This window comes from Terrapene carolina, unplaced genomic scaffold, assembly GCF_002925995.2.
Source record: "Terrapene carolina triunguis isolate 2854851 unplaced genomic scaffold, T_m_triunguis-2.0 Scaffold89, whole genome shotgun sequence".
Classification (NCBI taxonomy): domain Eukaryota; kingdom Metazoa; phylum Chordata; order Testudines; family Emydidae; genus Terrapene; species Terrapene triunguis.
The window spans coordinates 14,076,701-14,092,543 of record NW_020664440.1 but is presented as its reverse complement, the minus strand read 5'-3'; the positions used below and the strand labels follow the sequence as shown (position 1 = coordinate 14,092,543).

General features: G+C 45.7%; 1 protein-coding gene across 1 annotated transcript in view; it reads right to left on the bottom strand.

Moving 5' to 3' along the window:
- Window positions 1-324, bottom strand: part of ARL8B (ADP ribosylation factor like GTPase 8B) — a 31,752-nt gene extending 31,428 nt beyond the window's left edge. The window contains exon 1 of the mRNA XM_024197141.3: window positions 91-324. Coding sequence (XP_024052909.1) covers window positions 91-213 — 123 coding nt within the window. The 5' untranslated portion in view covers window positions 214-324. The remainder of the gene's footprint in view (window positions 1-90) is intronic.
- Window positions 325-15,843: the final 15,519 nt, after the last annotated feature.

Here is a 15,843-nt window from a genome sequence, read left to right as displayed (position 1 = left end):
TGGATCACTCTTACCCCCTCTCCCCAGTACCCCCCACCGGGGGCAGTTCCCCGCCCCGCCCCGCCCCCACGGGAGCGGGCACGAGCTCACCGCGATGACGTTGACGAAGGTGGTCTTGCCCGAGTACTGCAGCCCCACCAGGGTGAGCTCCATCTCCTCCTTCCAGAAGAGCGAGCGGAACCAGTCCAGCAGCCGGGACAGCAGCGCCAGCATCGCGGCGGCGAAGCGGGCCGGGACCCTCCGGCACTAGCGCTAGCTCCGGCCCCTCGGGGACTCGCGGCGGCTGGCGGCTGGCAGCCCCTCCGGCAGCGACTCGCGGGCTGCGGCTCCGGCCAAGGCCAACGCTGCCTTGCTCGCCGCGCCGCGGTCATATGACGGCTCGGCTCCACACACCGGCCTGGGGAGCAAGAGCGGCCCGGCCGGCAGCAGCCGCAAACCCAGCCTACGGCGCCCCCTGCCGGCTAGGTGTCCGCCCTGCGCCCGGGGAGGACTCATTCCGCGTACCTGCCCTGCCACTGCCACCCAGCGGCCACCTGAAGGGCTGGGGTTGGGGCAGGGATAGGGACTGGGGCAAGTGCTGGGACGGAGATAAACAAGGTCAAAAGTAGGGGCAGGGATAGGGGCTGGAGCAGGAATAGGGGGATAGGGAGGGGGGCAAGCATGGGGGGTTAGGGACTGAGGCAGGGGCTGGGGCAGGGATAAGCGGATAGGAACTGGGGCTGGTGCACAAATAGGGGTTGGGACATGTGCACCCCACTGCCATCCCCTTCCCCTCTCACCCTATCCCCCAAAAGCACCCCCAGACCTCCTCCTCCAATAGCTCTACTGCCCCCATCCCACTCCCTCATACCCCATATTGAGGATTGGAAGGATTCGGTTTTTATTGGTCAATGTCAATTTCACTGTATGTACAACAAATATTTCCATGGATAAGAGTGGAAATTTACAGCTAGGCAAGGTAAGAAACCTGCTGCTTAAGAGCTTATGAGAGTTTGGTTTAAGGATATTGACTTTGGGTTTTTGACTATTAGTGTTTTGATGGCTATAAAACTTTAACGTCTTGAATCTCGCTGTCTCTTGTCATTAAATAATTATTCTCTGACACTCCCCATTATCTGACACCTGCCCCATAATTTCCCACAACTGTGAAAATTTAAATCAATTAAAAAAAATTGAAATGCTTAAAAATAAACATTGATATTAAATGCTGAAATTCTAAGAATATAAACATTGAATTCCACCTAGCCTATTCCAAATGTTCAGAAACTTTGTCAACCCCCCCAACCTCCCAAAAATTAGGCAACTGTCTTAAAAATCGTGAGATTTTGAAAAATAAATATTAATAGTAAGTTATTTTTATTTGCCTTCTGCTTTCTGCGCCTGTGGGGTGTGCTTGGGTCACATTTTCCAGCTTTTTTCCAGAATCATTAGGGTTAGAAACTTTTTTTTTTTCCAAAATGAAAGCTAAGATTTTTGCATGGTCACTTGCCTCCAGGAGCCAGGGCTTTAAACATAAAATATTGATTTATGCTAAATCATGAGAATTGGCAACACTGGCCACCACTTGCTATGCCACACAGCTACCCACCCAATACCCCATACTGCTTCCCCCCATACTGTCCTGAACACCCCAAATACTTCCACTGCCTCTGATAGCCCATCACCTTCTGATATCCTGCACTGCCCCTGTCTACTATCCACTGCTACCCTGACAACTTCACTGCTAACCCACTGCCAGGGCCGGCTTTAGGAAGTGCGGGGCCCAATTCAAACAATTTTGACGGGGCCCCGGCAGGGATGACTTAAAAAAAAAAAAAACACCTAAAAAAACACGCGGGGCTTGTACTCACCGGGCGGCGCTCTGAGCCTTCGGTGGCGGGTCCTTCACTCGCTCCGGGTCTTCGGCGGCACTGAAGGACCCGCCGCCGAAGTGCCGCCGAAGACCCGGAGCGAGTGAAGGACCCGCTGCCAAAGTGCCGCCGAAGACCCGGAGCGCCGCCGGGTGAGTAAAAATTAAAAAGGCGCCTCTAGCCAGGGAAGGGATTCTTGGCCACTTGCCCCCCACTCTGGGCGGCCCTACCACTGGGCGCGGGGCCCGATTCGGGGGAATTGGTGGAATTGGCCTAAAGCCGGCCCTGCCCACTGCCCTATGATGCCCCCCTCTTAAACCTGCTGCACCATTAGCCCTGTGCTGCCCTTGCATCCCCCACTGCCCCACACTCTCCCAATACCTCTACTGCTCCCAACCCCACTGCTCTCTGCTCTCCCACATTGCTCCCTATATCTCCACTTTCCCTTCTCCCATCCCACCACCCTGTATTACACCCCCACTCACACTGTGAACCCTCTGATGCTACCTCGTATATCTGCTGACTTCCCCGCCCTGACTTCCCCCTTCTACCAGCCCCCTGCCTGCTGCAACACCCCAGCCATCCACCCCTTGGAAACAGGTTGCTTATTACATTGAAATTTACTTACCCTTGGAGCCCTGTGCTAGTGCTTGAGAATGAAAAAGATAAATTGATCAGCCTGGTTTCCCTGTCCAAAATGAGTGAAGTACATAAAGGAAGCAAATAGTGTCAATGGGGAAAAGTAGATTAACTGTTTAAAGTTAGGTTGGCTTCGGTATACAGGTCTTGGCAAAGATCAACAGTTTGACTCATAGAATTTCAATAAATATGAAAAGAACAGGGGCAAAGTGTTTTCAAGGAGGGACCTTCGGCTTTGGAACCTGCTCCCCACACCTCCCATAGATCCAAAATAGCCCATCTGTTGAACTTCGCAGTACAAAGGCATAGCTATTTATTTACTTGGGCTTCGGGGGAGGCAGGGGCTTGAAATGGGCTGAGGTTTGTAGTTCTCTGATGGGTCAAGTTTTGTGGGGGGCTGTTAGCTGCTAGTTCCAGCTGATTTGCTTTTTCTAATTTATGTCAGTTATCTAGAGTGCTAGGTAGGTACCTTTTGTGTGCCTCCATGAATAGCCATATATTTTGCATGATTTCAATACAAAACCATGAACTGACCCCAGATTCATCAAAAAGGTTTGATGAATCTACTTTTTGATTCAAGACTGTGACAAAATCTCAAATGAAGGGAGTCTCTCCTGGCATTAGGATTCATTGTATTTCACAGGGTAGTTGTACCATTGCTTCCTTTTAAAATATTTGATTTTTCACAAGTTAAGCCCCATCCTGCAACTACCTCAACACAAGTGCATCCCAGGGGTCTGCCTCCATAAATGTAATTGTAGGACTGGGGTTTAAGTAATAATAATCATCATATGTTCATGTGGTCTATACTATATGCTATACTGTAATAAAATATTACATAAAACACACATCTAATATACTATTAATCTTGGAGATTTCACACAATGTCCTAAAGTCATTTAAAAAAAAGAATGAAAAGGGTTTGTGAGTACAGTTAGCAGTCTCTATAATGTTGTTCTGATAATCCAAGTCTATTGCACCTAGAAGGGAGTTTAGACTAGACCTTCCTGTTGTTGTGCCAGTCTTGTAACAGATTGGGCCTGGTTCCCCTCTCGTTGGTACCACTCTACCTCCATTGCCTTCACAGGAATTAGTCCTAATTAATGTGAGTCAAAATTCCTATTCCTAAAAGATGTACAGTATTTTATTGATTTAGCTGTTAATACAATGCGATGAATAGGAGACAGTTGCATATTACAATCTGCTCTTTCCCCATGCTCAAGGGAAATGAGCCCAATTTAATAAATTAAATAATTTTTTTAAATTAATGGAGATATCCTATCTCCAGAAGGGATCTTGAGTCCAACCCCTGCCTTTACTGCAGGACCAAGTACTGCTTTTACCCCAGATCCCTAAGTGGCCCCCTCAAGGATTGAACTCACAACCCTGGGTTTAGCAGGCCAATGCTCAAACCACTGAGCTATCCCTCCCCACATCCTTGATGTCACTCCACTGATCTCAGTGGAGTTACACCAGGGCTGTGTGTGGCCCATAAAGTTTTAAAGTTCCCACAAGCAAAGACATTGACAAAACAGATAGGGTCAGGGTAGGCCCCCTACCTTAAAAGAATAGCAGAAAAAGAAGCAGTCCATAATATTTTATTAAAAGCCAGCAATGACGTGAGTGATTGCCAGAGATTTCCAAGCCCCAGTCACAGTGCCAATTACACAATAAGTTACACACTTTCTTTAAACAATTCACCTTTTCCCCGGGGAGACATCTTTGAGGAGCCCAATGTATTTTTCATTCCTAAAATCATCTAGAACTAGCCCTCCTTGTGCTTAAACTGTGACATCTGCTGTGCCAGACCCAAAGAGGAGGGCCATTAGCTGAACAACTGAGAATGTAAAAAAAAAAAAAGAAGTGTAGCCTAACAGATTAACTGTTAGTTATATGCAATGTGGTGGTTTGAAAATAATTAATATTTTGTACCTATCCTTGTTTGCAAGGGTCTCACAACACTTTATATTTTATAAATATTTGGAGCCTGAGCCACTGTAGTAGGAGGAGTGGAACTGAAAAAAATGGGTCAGATTTCCCGAGGGAACCAGTCACAATGGGGATGAAAGGCTATGAATAAGCCTCACAGCACCGGAAGCCCCCTGACTCAGCCAGAATTCCTCAGGGCAGCCCATGCAAAGAGGAGCTCTGGCATCTTTTGAAAGAGTGAAGCATGCATTCCCCATTGCACTGGGTCAGCTCTGTGTGGAATGGAACAGGCTAATAGCCCTGTGCTCACTCCATGCCTTCCCACGCTATCAGGAGGCTACCAGCTTTGTTAGCCTAGTGCCTGACCCTGCTCCCATCAAAAGCAATGGGGACTTCAGTAGGAGCAGGATCAACACTTGGTGGTCTTGCCTGTACACCTGACTAGATTGGGCAGATCCCTATGCAGGGGCTTCCACTGTAGAGAGAGGAAGGTTTCTTTACCCTTTTTGTCTGTTGTATCCTAAGCCAGCCACATGCAGGCCCTTAATTCATTAACACTGCTGTCATCTAGGCTGTATACCCATTGCACAGACGAAGTCACAAAGACAAAGAGAGGGTCTGTGATTGCTGTAGGTGCAAGCCATTGTACAGAACCCACATTCTGAGTTTCCCATGTGGCAGGCCAGCTCCCCACACTCCCCACTGCTCCTACCAGTGACTAAATGACACATGTTGACCATGAACATACAATGAGAATACTGTATCACATATTTCAGCCCCACACACTTCCTTTATAGACGCATTCATTCTCTGGTCTCCAATTTCTGTAAATCTTCCTCCAAGGTTTGCAGTCTCTCAACCTTTTTTTGGGGCTTCTGTCACTCCTGCATTGCTGATCCTGTCTCTCCTGCATTGCTAACTAAATACCATAGCAGTACTTGATAGAGCATTTTCATACCTGTGAATCACAAGACACTTTACAGATCTAATAGAGATACATGATTTTATTTATTTCTATAATGTTTAGCATATTCCTAATAAGATAATCATCATCATCATAATTAATAGGTCTGATCTTAAGAAGCACTAACCACCTGCAGCTCCCACTGCAATCAATGTGAATTGGGAACGCTCGGCACCTCTCAGGATCAGGCAAATGATGCTTCATGTTCTAATATTGTACTCTTCATCCAAGGCTCTTGAAGCAAATAACATAGCAACTTAATAATTTATTGGTTGGCATTCTGTCCTGGATCTCAGAAGAATATACACAGCAATACCCTTCTGCTTTGTGTATGAACACTGAACAAGATTTCACAAGAGCCAAAAGCAACAGTACAGCCTGTGCACGCAGAAACTCACATTTTATGGCATGGGGGAGCTGATCTCAGTGGTCAGTTCCCTCTGTTGCTATAGATCATTACTGGGTTAATAAACAGTTTCCTAAGATATATGTCTTTGTACAAGCTGAAAACAGACAAGAATACACACCATTGCACATATTTCCCTCCAAAATCACTAATGGACATTTTGTTTCTGGGAGCAAGTAAAATTTGTTAACTTAACCACTCAAGCAAAAAGAGAGTCAAAGGTACAGGGCATTTTGTACTGGAAAACAACCACATTAATACTTGGAAGAACACAAAATTCCCCTCATCTGTCTTGGAATTGTAAAAGCTTCACAAAGGCTTTCCACGTGGATAAGAAATGTCCTGTTCCATGATTTCCAGGCAATAAGCTTGGGGTGGAAGCAAGATGCTTCCAGTATATGGGGTGGGGATGATACAACTTCTCTCTTAAGTTTAGTACCGCAAAAGAGTACCACAGACTGCAACAGCTTATCCAATGTCCGCGTTTGAACACTGTGAATATTTGATATATTTGAAATATTGTGAATATTTCTCTTAATAAAACTGTTGCAAAGCTTTATCTGATGGCCAACATAGCAGGATTGACCACAGTGATTTAACTCGACTATTAAAGCTCATTATAACACCTCACTAGTACATGCTAGGTATTGTTCTCAGCTGATAGCAGTGTATCCAAAAGTCCTGTGACTGCAGTAGGAAAGGCAGACCTGGACAATAACCTAGATAAACAATTTAATTGACTTTTCAACAGACTAACAGTGGTTCTTAGCTTCTTGGACCTTGAGCCCACCTTCAGACCTTTGCAATCTCAGCCCTCTACAGAAACACCCTGAAATCCCACGCATTGGTTACCATGACATGGCAGAGGTGGCAATGGTGCAATGGTTTGCAGGATGCTTCAGGCATCTGAGAAGGACCTGTTTCCAGGTGGCTAACTACAGCTGCTTTAAAAGGAGACAGGACATAAAGAACAGGAATAGGATCACTGCCCTTCATCCCCAGACATTTACTGCAAATTCCTTGGGAGGTCACAAAATGCAAGAGGAGAACCATTAGACTAACACAGTAATACTAACTAGGTCCAGAACAGCAGTTCTCAACTATTTCTTTCTAAGGCCCCCGCAACATGCTATAAAAACTCCACAGCCCAGCTGTGCCACAACAACTGCTTTTCTTCATATAAAACCCAGGGCTAGCATTAATGGATAGCAAGTAGGGTAATTGCCTGAGGCCCACAGGGGGCACTGTGAAGTGAAGTTCCTCAGGTTTCAGCTTCAGCCCTGGGTGGTGGGGCTCAGGGCCCTGGGCTGCAGTTCTGCATGGTGGGGCTTTGGCTTTCTGCCCTGGGCCCTAGCGAGTCTAACGCTGGCCATACTTGGAGGACTCCCTGAAACCTGCTTGTGGCCCCCCAGGGGGCCTTGGATCCCTGGTTGAGAACCACTGGTCTAGAACACAGATTTGGTTTAAGTCTATTAAGCCCATTGTATTGCTAAATCCCAGTAATAATATAGCACAGGGTATTACTGTAATATTCTCAGCTTGAACATACAAGTCCATACTGCATTTGGAGACAGTAGAAAGTCCTTATTAAGGGCCAATGCCTGAGGTCTTTATGCTGTGCTTACTCTGGGGAATACCCATTGACATCACTAGGTCAGGTAACAAAGAAGGCTAAAATTAGTATTATAGGGCCCTAGATTATTATAATCATCAGCAACTGACCAGTACATATAAAAGTGTGGGAGTGGGTGGCATTTAGGCCACCAGGTAAACAGATGGTTGCAGTAATCATTTAGAGCAAGATCTGCATTGTTTTTTCACCAGGACTCTAACCACCCTACCCTGACTCGTACCCCATACTAACACTTCTCTAGTGTTAGTCTAGGCCGGGGGGTTCTCAAACTTCATTGCACCGCAACCCCCTTCTGACAACAAAAATTACTGCATGACCCTAGGAGGCTGGACTGAAGCCTGAGCCTGTCCCAGTCCCGCTGCCCCAGGTGGGGGGCAGGAGGCGCCAAAGCCAGAGCTCTGCTGCCCTGGGCGGGGGGAAGCTGAAGCCCAAGGGCTTCAGCCCTGAGAGGGGGCCTATAACCTGAGCCCGCCGCCCAGAGCCAAAGCCCTTGGGCTTCACCCCTGGGCGGTGGGGTTCAGGCTTAGACTTCGGCCCTGTCAAGTCTAACATCAGCCCTGGTGACCCCATTACAATGGGGTCGAGACCCACTTTTGGGGTCCCAACCCACAGTTTGAGAACCACCGGTCTAGGCTTTCATTTTAAAAAATTACCAGCCCCAGTTCCGCATCGCTTTGTTGTGGCTGAGCCAACATAAAGGGACCACAAAGCCTGCTCAATCAGACCACCAGAATACCCTAGTTTAGTGTGTTGGGGGGGGGGAGTTCTCCAGGCATCATAAGGCTGGTAGCAATGGCCAGCCAATGCTGCCATCTGCCCTCTGCGTAGTCCCAGAGAAGGGAGGGAATATGGCCAGCACTCTCTGCATTCCAGCTATTCCAGGCTGGCAGGATGGACCATAGGGAGTTGGTCAAAGCCACTATAATTGAGGCCATGGGCCCAGAATCTGGGAGGTGCAAACGTGGCTTGCTTAGTTAAAGCCATCTTGCCATCCTCCCTACTAATCAGTGGAGCTTGAGCTTTGCCTCCTGAGAGAGAGCACGCAAAATCAGGGTGTGGCTTACTAGCTCTTACAGTTGTAAATAAAATCTTCTAAATCTGAGCACATCCAGGGCTGCCTTCCTGAGTCTACAGATATAAACAATGGGCCCAATTCCTCTCACAAATCAGTGTAAATTAGGAGTAAAGAAGCAGGAAATTACACGGGTGTGAAACCAGTGTGAAAGCACAGTCAGGCATGATAGCTCTGGATCAACTGTCCCAGTCATACTAGCAATCCCTCTGATCTTGCTGAGAGTTCTGAATGAATTGGTTCCCTTCCACACACCAGGGATTATAGGCATCACATGTAGGAAAAATGCCTGTTTCCACAAATCTTTGCTGCAACAGTCGGGGTGAGCTGAGTTCCAGTGTGGTATGTTATAAGTTATGGAAGACACCTGTTATGAAATGACACTCCCTGGTGATTGTGGAATTAGAGTTTTCATGACTCCCCAGCAGTGGAAAGGGGGGATATATACATATTTTTAATCTTGGACCATGACTTCTCTGTGGCTCAGTAAATAAAGGTAACATCCTCCCTTCAACACAGCTATAATATGAACTCAGGGCTTGCACCTTAGAAAGTCTGAATCCACTGTATGGTTCATTAACTCCGAAAATTTCATACCCAAGATTAGCCATATCAAAGAGACTGAAATGACTGGCACCAATTAGCCCTAATATCACACTAAACTGTGCACAAGGTTCTGACTGCTTGGCTGTTGGATGAAATAACAGCTCTTCTCGAAACAGTATATCTGTTCACTGGTCTGTTCTTTGATTTGTCATTGGCTAAAGCCTCCTGCCACAAGCTGATGCAGAGACAAAGAAACTGACATAATTATTCATTAAAACCTGCCATGGGACAATCATACAGTCACTTTCTTCTAACACCAAACAAGGACATCAATATTATTCCAAGAGCTGCTTCTTATGTGAACTTTGGGGACAGGGGGAGTGGATGGGCAGGGAAGGTGTCATTTGTGATTCCAATCCTGCTTTGATGGGTAGTTTTGATAGGCTCCTAAATTTGTTAAGTGTCAGGTAAATTATGGTGCCCTATAAAAACTGAGGCATTCTGGCAGGCAGGCCAAGCAGAGCAGGGGAGGTACTGGCTGAGCAGTCTTTTGTGGCCACCATCCTTCTCCAGCAACAGAGAAGTGGATGACCTGCTGTGAAGCTAAATGAACAATTGTATTTGAATGTGTGATTTGTTCCTTGATGAGGGAGGTTACTTCTCATGGCCAGCAGGTGGCGTCCATATCCAAATTTGTAATTTCAATCCAGAGCTCAAAGAGCTGTCTTTTTCCTTTTGATAACAGTGGCTTACACTAGATCAGGGGTAGGCAACCTATAGCACGTGTGCCGAAAGCGGCATGCGAGCTGATTTTCAGTGGCACTCACACTGCCCGGTTCCTGGCCACCAGTCCGGCGGGGGGTTGCATTTTAATTTAATTTTAAATGAAGCTTCTTAAACATTTTAAAAACCGTATTTACTTTACATACAACAATAGTTTAGTTATATATTATAGACTTATAGAAAGAGACCTTCTAAAAATGTGAAACCTTAAATTAGAGTGAATAAATGAAGACTCAGCACACCACTTCTGAAAGGTTGCTGACCCCTGCACTAGATAATGCCTTTACTACATGTTCTAATAAAGCGTTATAAGTTCCACAGGGACATTGAAATGGTGACGGGAAGGTCTGATGTTCATGATCGCCTACCCCCTAGGTCACAGCTCAAAACAGGGTGCAAGCCACGCTGACTTAAGCTACTACCTGGCCCCAAATTTAGGTTTCCAAATCTTTTTCCTCCTGTCATTTCATGATACTCAGATTGCCACTGGTGGCACAAGGCAAAACAAAGCCAACCATATACTTTCCCTTCCTCACTCTGCACGCATTTACTAGAGGTAGGTATTGTTCTCCTGCCTTTAGCTAGGAAGAGCCAAGAGTTTGTTTTTCTTCCCACACCGCCTCCCATCACCAAAGATGATATATAAGAGCTTAGATACTTGGAGTGGTGGACAGGGAGGAAGCAATGGTAGGATGGCACTTGAAACTAACATGACCAGTAACACCCTACTTTTCAGGGCAGGGACCATGTCTTCCTATGAGTTTGTACAGAGCCTAGTGCAACAGGGCTACTGTCATCAGTAGTGACATCTAGCTACTACCACAATATAAACACACACTACCAGTAAGGACAGATGGATTTCACAGTGTTCTTCCTTAAATTCCTGTGTTTGGCAGAGGTTTCTCTACTGCCAAGATGTATTCCTTTGACCTTGAAACACAGGCTTTGAAAACTAGAACTCTGTAGTTCTCCTCTCAGAGGTGATTGCACACAGCTGGGTACTCTTCTAAAACGGAGATGGGACTCCTGGGATTTGGGAGATTATGCCACTGTTTGTATACATATCTAGATGAAGGGGCTGGTAAAGCAGGCTGGTGCATATTGCACTGTGGGTTTTCCAATCCTAGAAAGAGACTATAGCTCTCTCACAGAGAAACCCACTTGGGAATCACCAAGTTATGACATTGAAGTAGGTGCCACACTAGACCTTCTCTAGGTGAAATTACTTCTCCTAGAATATAGGGCATGGCCTTCACCTCCTAGTCAGCTAAGAGGTTTTTATATTTGGCAAGCTTTAAGGTTAACTACCACTTGCCAGTGAGAATACAAATCAGTAAAAACCCTTGAGCATTTGGTTCAGGAGACCTTCAGCAGGCACTTTTCAATGTGACTCAATGCAGACGAGTGTCCCACAGGCCACCAGCAACACTGCTGCTTTCTTCCTAAGGCAAGGTAGTAAAATTGATGTAAAGAAAAGGTGCTCTTATTAGCATAAATAAAAAGAACTTCATCCCAAACCCGAGCTGGATTCACTAGCACAGACCTCTGTACTTGGGTAGGGCTCAACAGAGAGAAAGGCCCTGGCTTGCAGATTTATTACAGGATCAGGGCTTTTGCCAGTTCATTTCCTTCACTGGTACTTGTAGCAGGGACACACCCAGTCCAGCTTCTAGCCCATCTAATGCCTAACTTTCCCGTCAGATGGGAAACCACCCTCTTCCCCTGCTCATCTTCCAGCCCCCAAAATAGTTAAGTCAGGGATACCTGAGTCCTACAGCTAAGTCTCAAAATCCCACCCCTTCCAGAGTTTAATTAGAGTCCTGAAGGAAACAAACCTATTCTTCTACCCCAGACTTTCACCAGGCACAGACCCTTCTCTCAAGGTTTGTTCTCTTCCTCAACAGAGTTTAACCCTTTGCTTTGGTTCAGCTTCTAACTTGCTTGTGCTCTGACCAGTTCAGTGGTTCTCAACTTATTTACCAGTAGGGGTCCATGTACGAGTCTCTCTATGTATTATATCGGCCACAGCCACACACTATATATGCTACCTGTATGGCCCTGAGGATGTCACATGGGCTGCAGCTGTGTGCTGATTGGGTCACAAGCAGCCCATGGATTGAGAACCACTGGATCAATTCCTTCTTCCCCTACATGGATAGGGATGTTTGGACAACCTCCCAGGCAACAGCAGAGAGGAAAAATCTCACCCTTACTTTTTACTGGAAGTTCCCTACCCTACAACCCTAAACAGTCAGGCTATCTGTCCCATAGCCAACTGCCCTAACTTATTATTAGTTATTTATCTTACCATAGCATCTAGGAGCCCCAGTCACAGACCAGGACCCCATTGTGCTGGGCACTTACAAACAAAGCCAACAGAAAAAACCCTTGTTCCACATGGCTTCCAATCTAAATCATCCCAGGACATCTTCTTATATATCATGCCTAGGAACCCCCAACTCCTCACCCTAAAGCCTCCACTCTAATAGGCACAGGCTGCTCTTTTATCTCTCAGCAGGCCTGGTTCGTAGTCAGCTGGCTCGTGTCACATGACCATTGTATTCATTCCCTCTCCACCTGGGCAGGAGAACTAAGCCTGGCACAGGAGAAACTGAGTCCCAGTTCCCTTAAAGGGCCAGTTGACCCCTTGACAGTGTTTAAGGTTGAGTTCACTAATTAACCACTTTTGGGGAACGAGACTATATAATATATAAACTGCACATTGAATAAAGATTATTTTCATGAGGCTGATGTTTTCAGGGATTTCTCCAGTATTAATATTTTCCCATAGACAATAGGGAAATGATTTTGATTTGTTCTCTTTACATCTTTACTCCTTCCCCACTTTCTTTTCTTTGGCTAATTACTCTGTTACTCAAGTAGTTTTCTGTTTCTGCATGGGTTGTACAGCAGAGGGGGCTGCAGTTCCATCACACATGTCCACCTTCCCTCCTCCCCCCCAGCTTATAAACAAACCGTCTCATCTCATCCGGAAACGTGGTTCACTCGTGACTTTGGGTCTCCTGGGCTACCAGTGCAATGTCCTGCTGCGTGATGCTGTGCCAGCATGTGCTTGAGCAAATCTTATCTTCTAATGCATATAATAAATGCAAAGCAAATTATTTGATCTACAATGAGTTGGTTACAAACGAGGAATGAATACAATGATGACATTTTGTCTACGTGTCAATTCCAACCTCCTCAGCATGACTTTTTTTTTTAAAAGGTGGTGTACAAGCAGGTGGGGAGGTAACTCGAGAAAATGATTGTTGCTTTGACACAAGAGAAAGAAACGGAGGGACATTTATTCCACACACCACTAGATTTATGGTTTATATTAAGCTCTTATACAGCTCTTTTCATCAGTAGGTCTCACAATGCTTTACAAAGGCGGTTTCATTATCTTTATTTTACAGAGGAGGAAACTAAGGCTCAGAGACTTGCCTGAGGTCACTGAGCAGGCGAGTAGCAGAGCAGCTCTTCTGATTCGTAGCCCATTGCTCTAGCTGCTAGGCCACAAGATAAGGTGTTACACAACTCGGAATGCAAGGAAATGTCACTCATTGCTCAGCTGTCACAGAGGAAAGGTCTGGCTGTGTATCGAGGTATTTATAACGTCGTCTCATGCAAAGCCAAAGGTGGATTGTTGGCCTATAACCCCAATATAAATAGACTGTTTTATTACTGGGATGCGCCTTGCTTCAGGTGTGAGGCCCAAGGCTCAGGTGATCCCACCTGTACATAGTTTGGGAATGAAACTAATAAGGGGGAAATGTAGGCTGATCATCAAGGGAAACTTCCTGACCATGAGATGTATTACTTTCTGGACTAGCTTCTCAAGGGAAAAGCACACGGGGCTATTAAAAGTAGACAATGGACTAATGGATCCATCCCTGGGCCAGATTCTCTACTGTGATGATGCACAAAGGATCTGGATGCTAGCCCTAACTGTCCAACAGATAATTAGCCTTGTGAAGAGGAACTCTCCATCGGCATAAACCAAGCAGAGGCAGTTACTGCACCAGCCACCATTGCATACATAAGAGGGGGTGGTAGAGTTGACTTATACTCCAACAATCCCTGAGCTAAGGTCCCTTAGGCTGCTCCAACTGAGGGTAGGGCCAGTGACCAGTTCCCTGATGCTGCACCCCTCCACCTTGTACCACAGCCTACATTACAGATATGAACATTCTGGGCCAAAAGCCTCAGCTGTGTAAATCTGCCTAGCTCCACTGCAGTCATGGTAGTGAAGGCAATGGAGCTGCACCAATCAAAGATCTGAACCCCACACCATGTGAACAGCGTTCTTGTAGGAACATGCCTAATATCTGAGGCTGCCCATGAAACCATTCCCTCTGGGGAACCATCTTTAGGAGGAAGTTTCTAACTTCTGATTCTTTGTGGCATATAGCCTACCAGCAGGTTCTCAGTAACTTTGTGTGCCTAGTTCTTCTTTTACAGTGGGCAGTCTTCCCAGGAAGCAAGGAGCCCCACCACACCATTTTGAACAATCCATTTTTTGGTGCAGAATTGCACCTTAACGCTAAAATCTACTTTCATGGCAAATGATTATTCCTCCATTTATACAACTCTCTTCTCCTTGGCTAAATCAACTGAGAATAGAGGCCATCTCACTGACATTCTGGGTTCTTCTTGCTGCATAGGCTGCGTCAGCACAGTGACATCGGATCTTGCTGTGTACTTACATACACAAAGAGCAGCCAGATACTTTCAGTCTGATTCATTTTTATTCTAGATTCATAAAAACAATAAAAGAAGAAAGAACAAAATTAAAGTCTCGGAGACAACATAGTGTGGACCTGCTTTATACCATGCTGCATCAATTCTCCTCACAAACTTTATCCACCAAGGTACTTATATGGCCCTAATCGCCATAGTTTCTGAGTCCCTCTCACTCGTTACTAGTTTTCATTTTTCCACAGGCTCCCATGAGATAGCAAAATGCTATCTTCATTTTACAGATAAGGAATAGGGTAGATAAAGTACTCATCCAAGGTCACACAGGAAGCCTGTAACAGAAATGGGAATTGAACCTGTGCATTGGAATCACTTGGGTTGTAAACAAGAGCACAGTTTGATCCATTATTCCTTGTTATCCCAGGCTGCAAGGTAGACCCACCTATTCATAACTGCATGTGCACCTGCGTATACCTCACATGGATGCACAGTTACTATCTAATTACTGTGGTGGCACATGCAATCATAGTATTAGCACACTCCATTGCCTAGTTATTCATTGAGTTGGTTGCCTGCATGTGCAACTACTAAGATGTGGCCTGCGAAGTAGAACGATAGTTTTGGAAACACCTGGGCCACATTATTTTGTGTGGATATTTATTTATTTAGATTGGGGTCTTTAACAAATTCCATCCCTAAGGGGGCCCATCCACAGCTCTGAATGCCTTCAGCATACATTTTAAACCACAAGCACATAGAAGGTACAAAGTAAAAATTATCCTTAGCAGCAGCATTTCTTCTCCCACTCAGCCACACATCAGCTGATCACCAGGCATGTGACTCATACAGCTTAAAACCCCACCACCACACTTTCCCACCAGACACACCCTACTTTATTAGTCTTTAACATAAAGGTACTAGTAAAACTGAATGTTTCCCTTCGAGTATACTTCATATAAACAACAGCAGCCTAATCCCAATACCAGAGCCACTTCCCAGTGCCTCGGCTAGTAACTCCCATCAGCAGTTCCTGATTTCCCTCTTGCCAGCTTGTAATTATGTCTTCCTTATGGGGAATGGTGAGGGGGGAGTTTCTAGGCATCTGCCAGAATTTGTCTCTATAACTCTCCTTCCACAACATGTAGTGACCCCATCTTACAGGAGGAATATATACAGCCTGGAACCTGTGTCAACAAATTAAACAGCAGACTAATTAGTACTTAGCTTTCCGAGTTAGGAAGGTTAATTTGGCTGATCTGCTCCAATCAAATACATGTCTGGTCAGTCCACTCTATCCATGCGACATTGATTAGCTACAAGGGA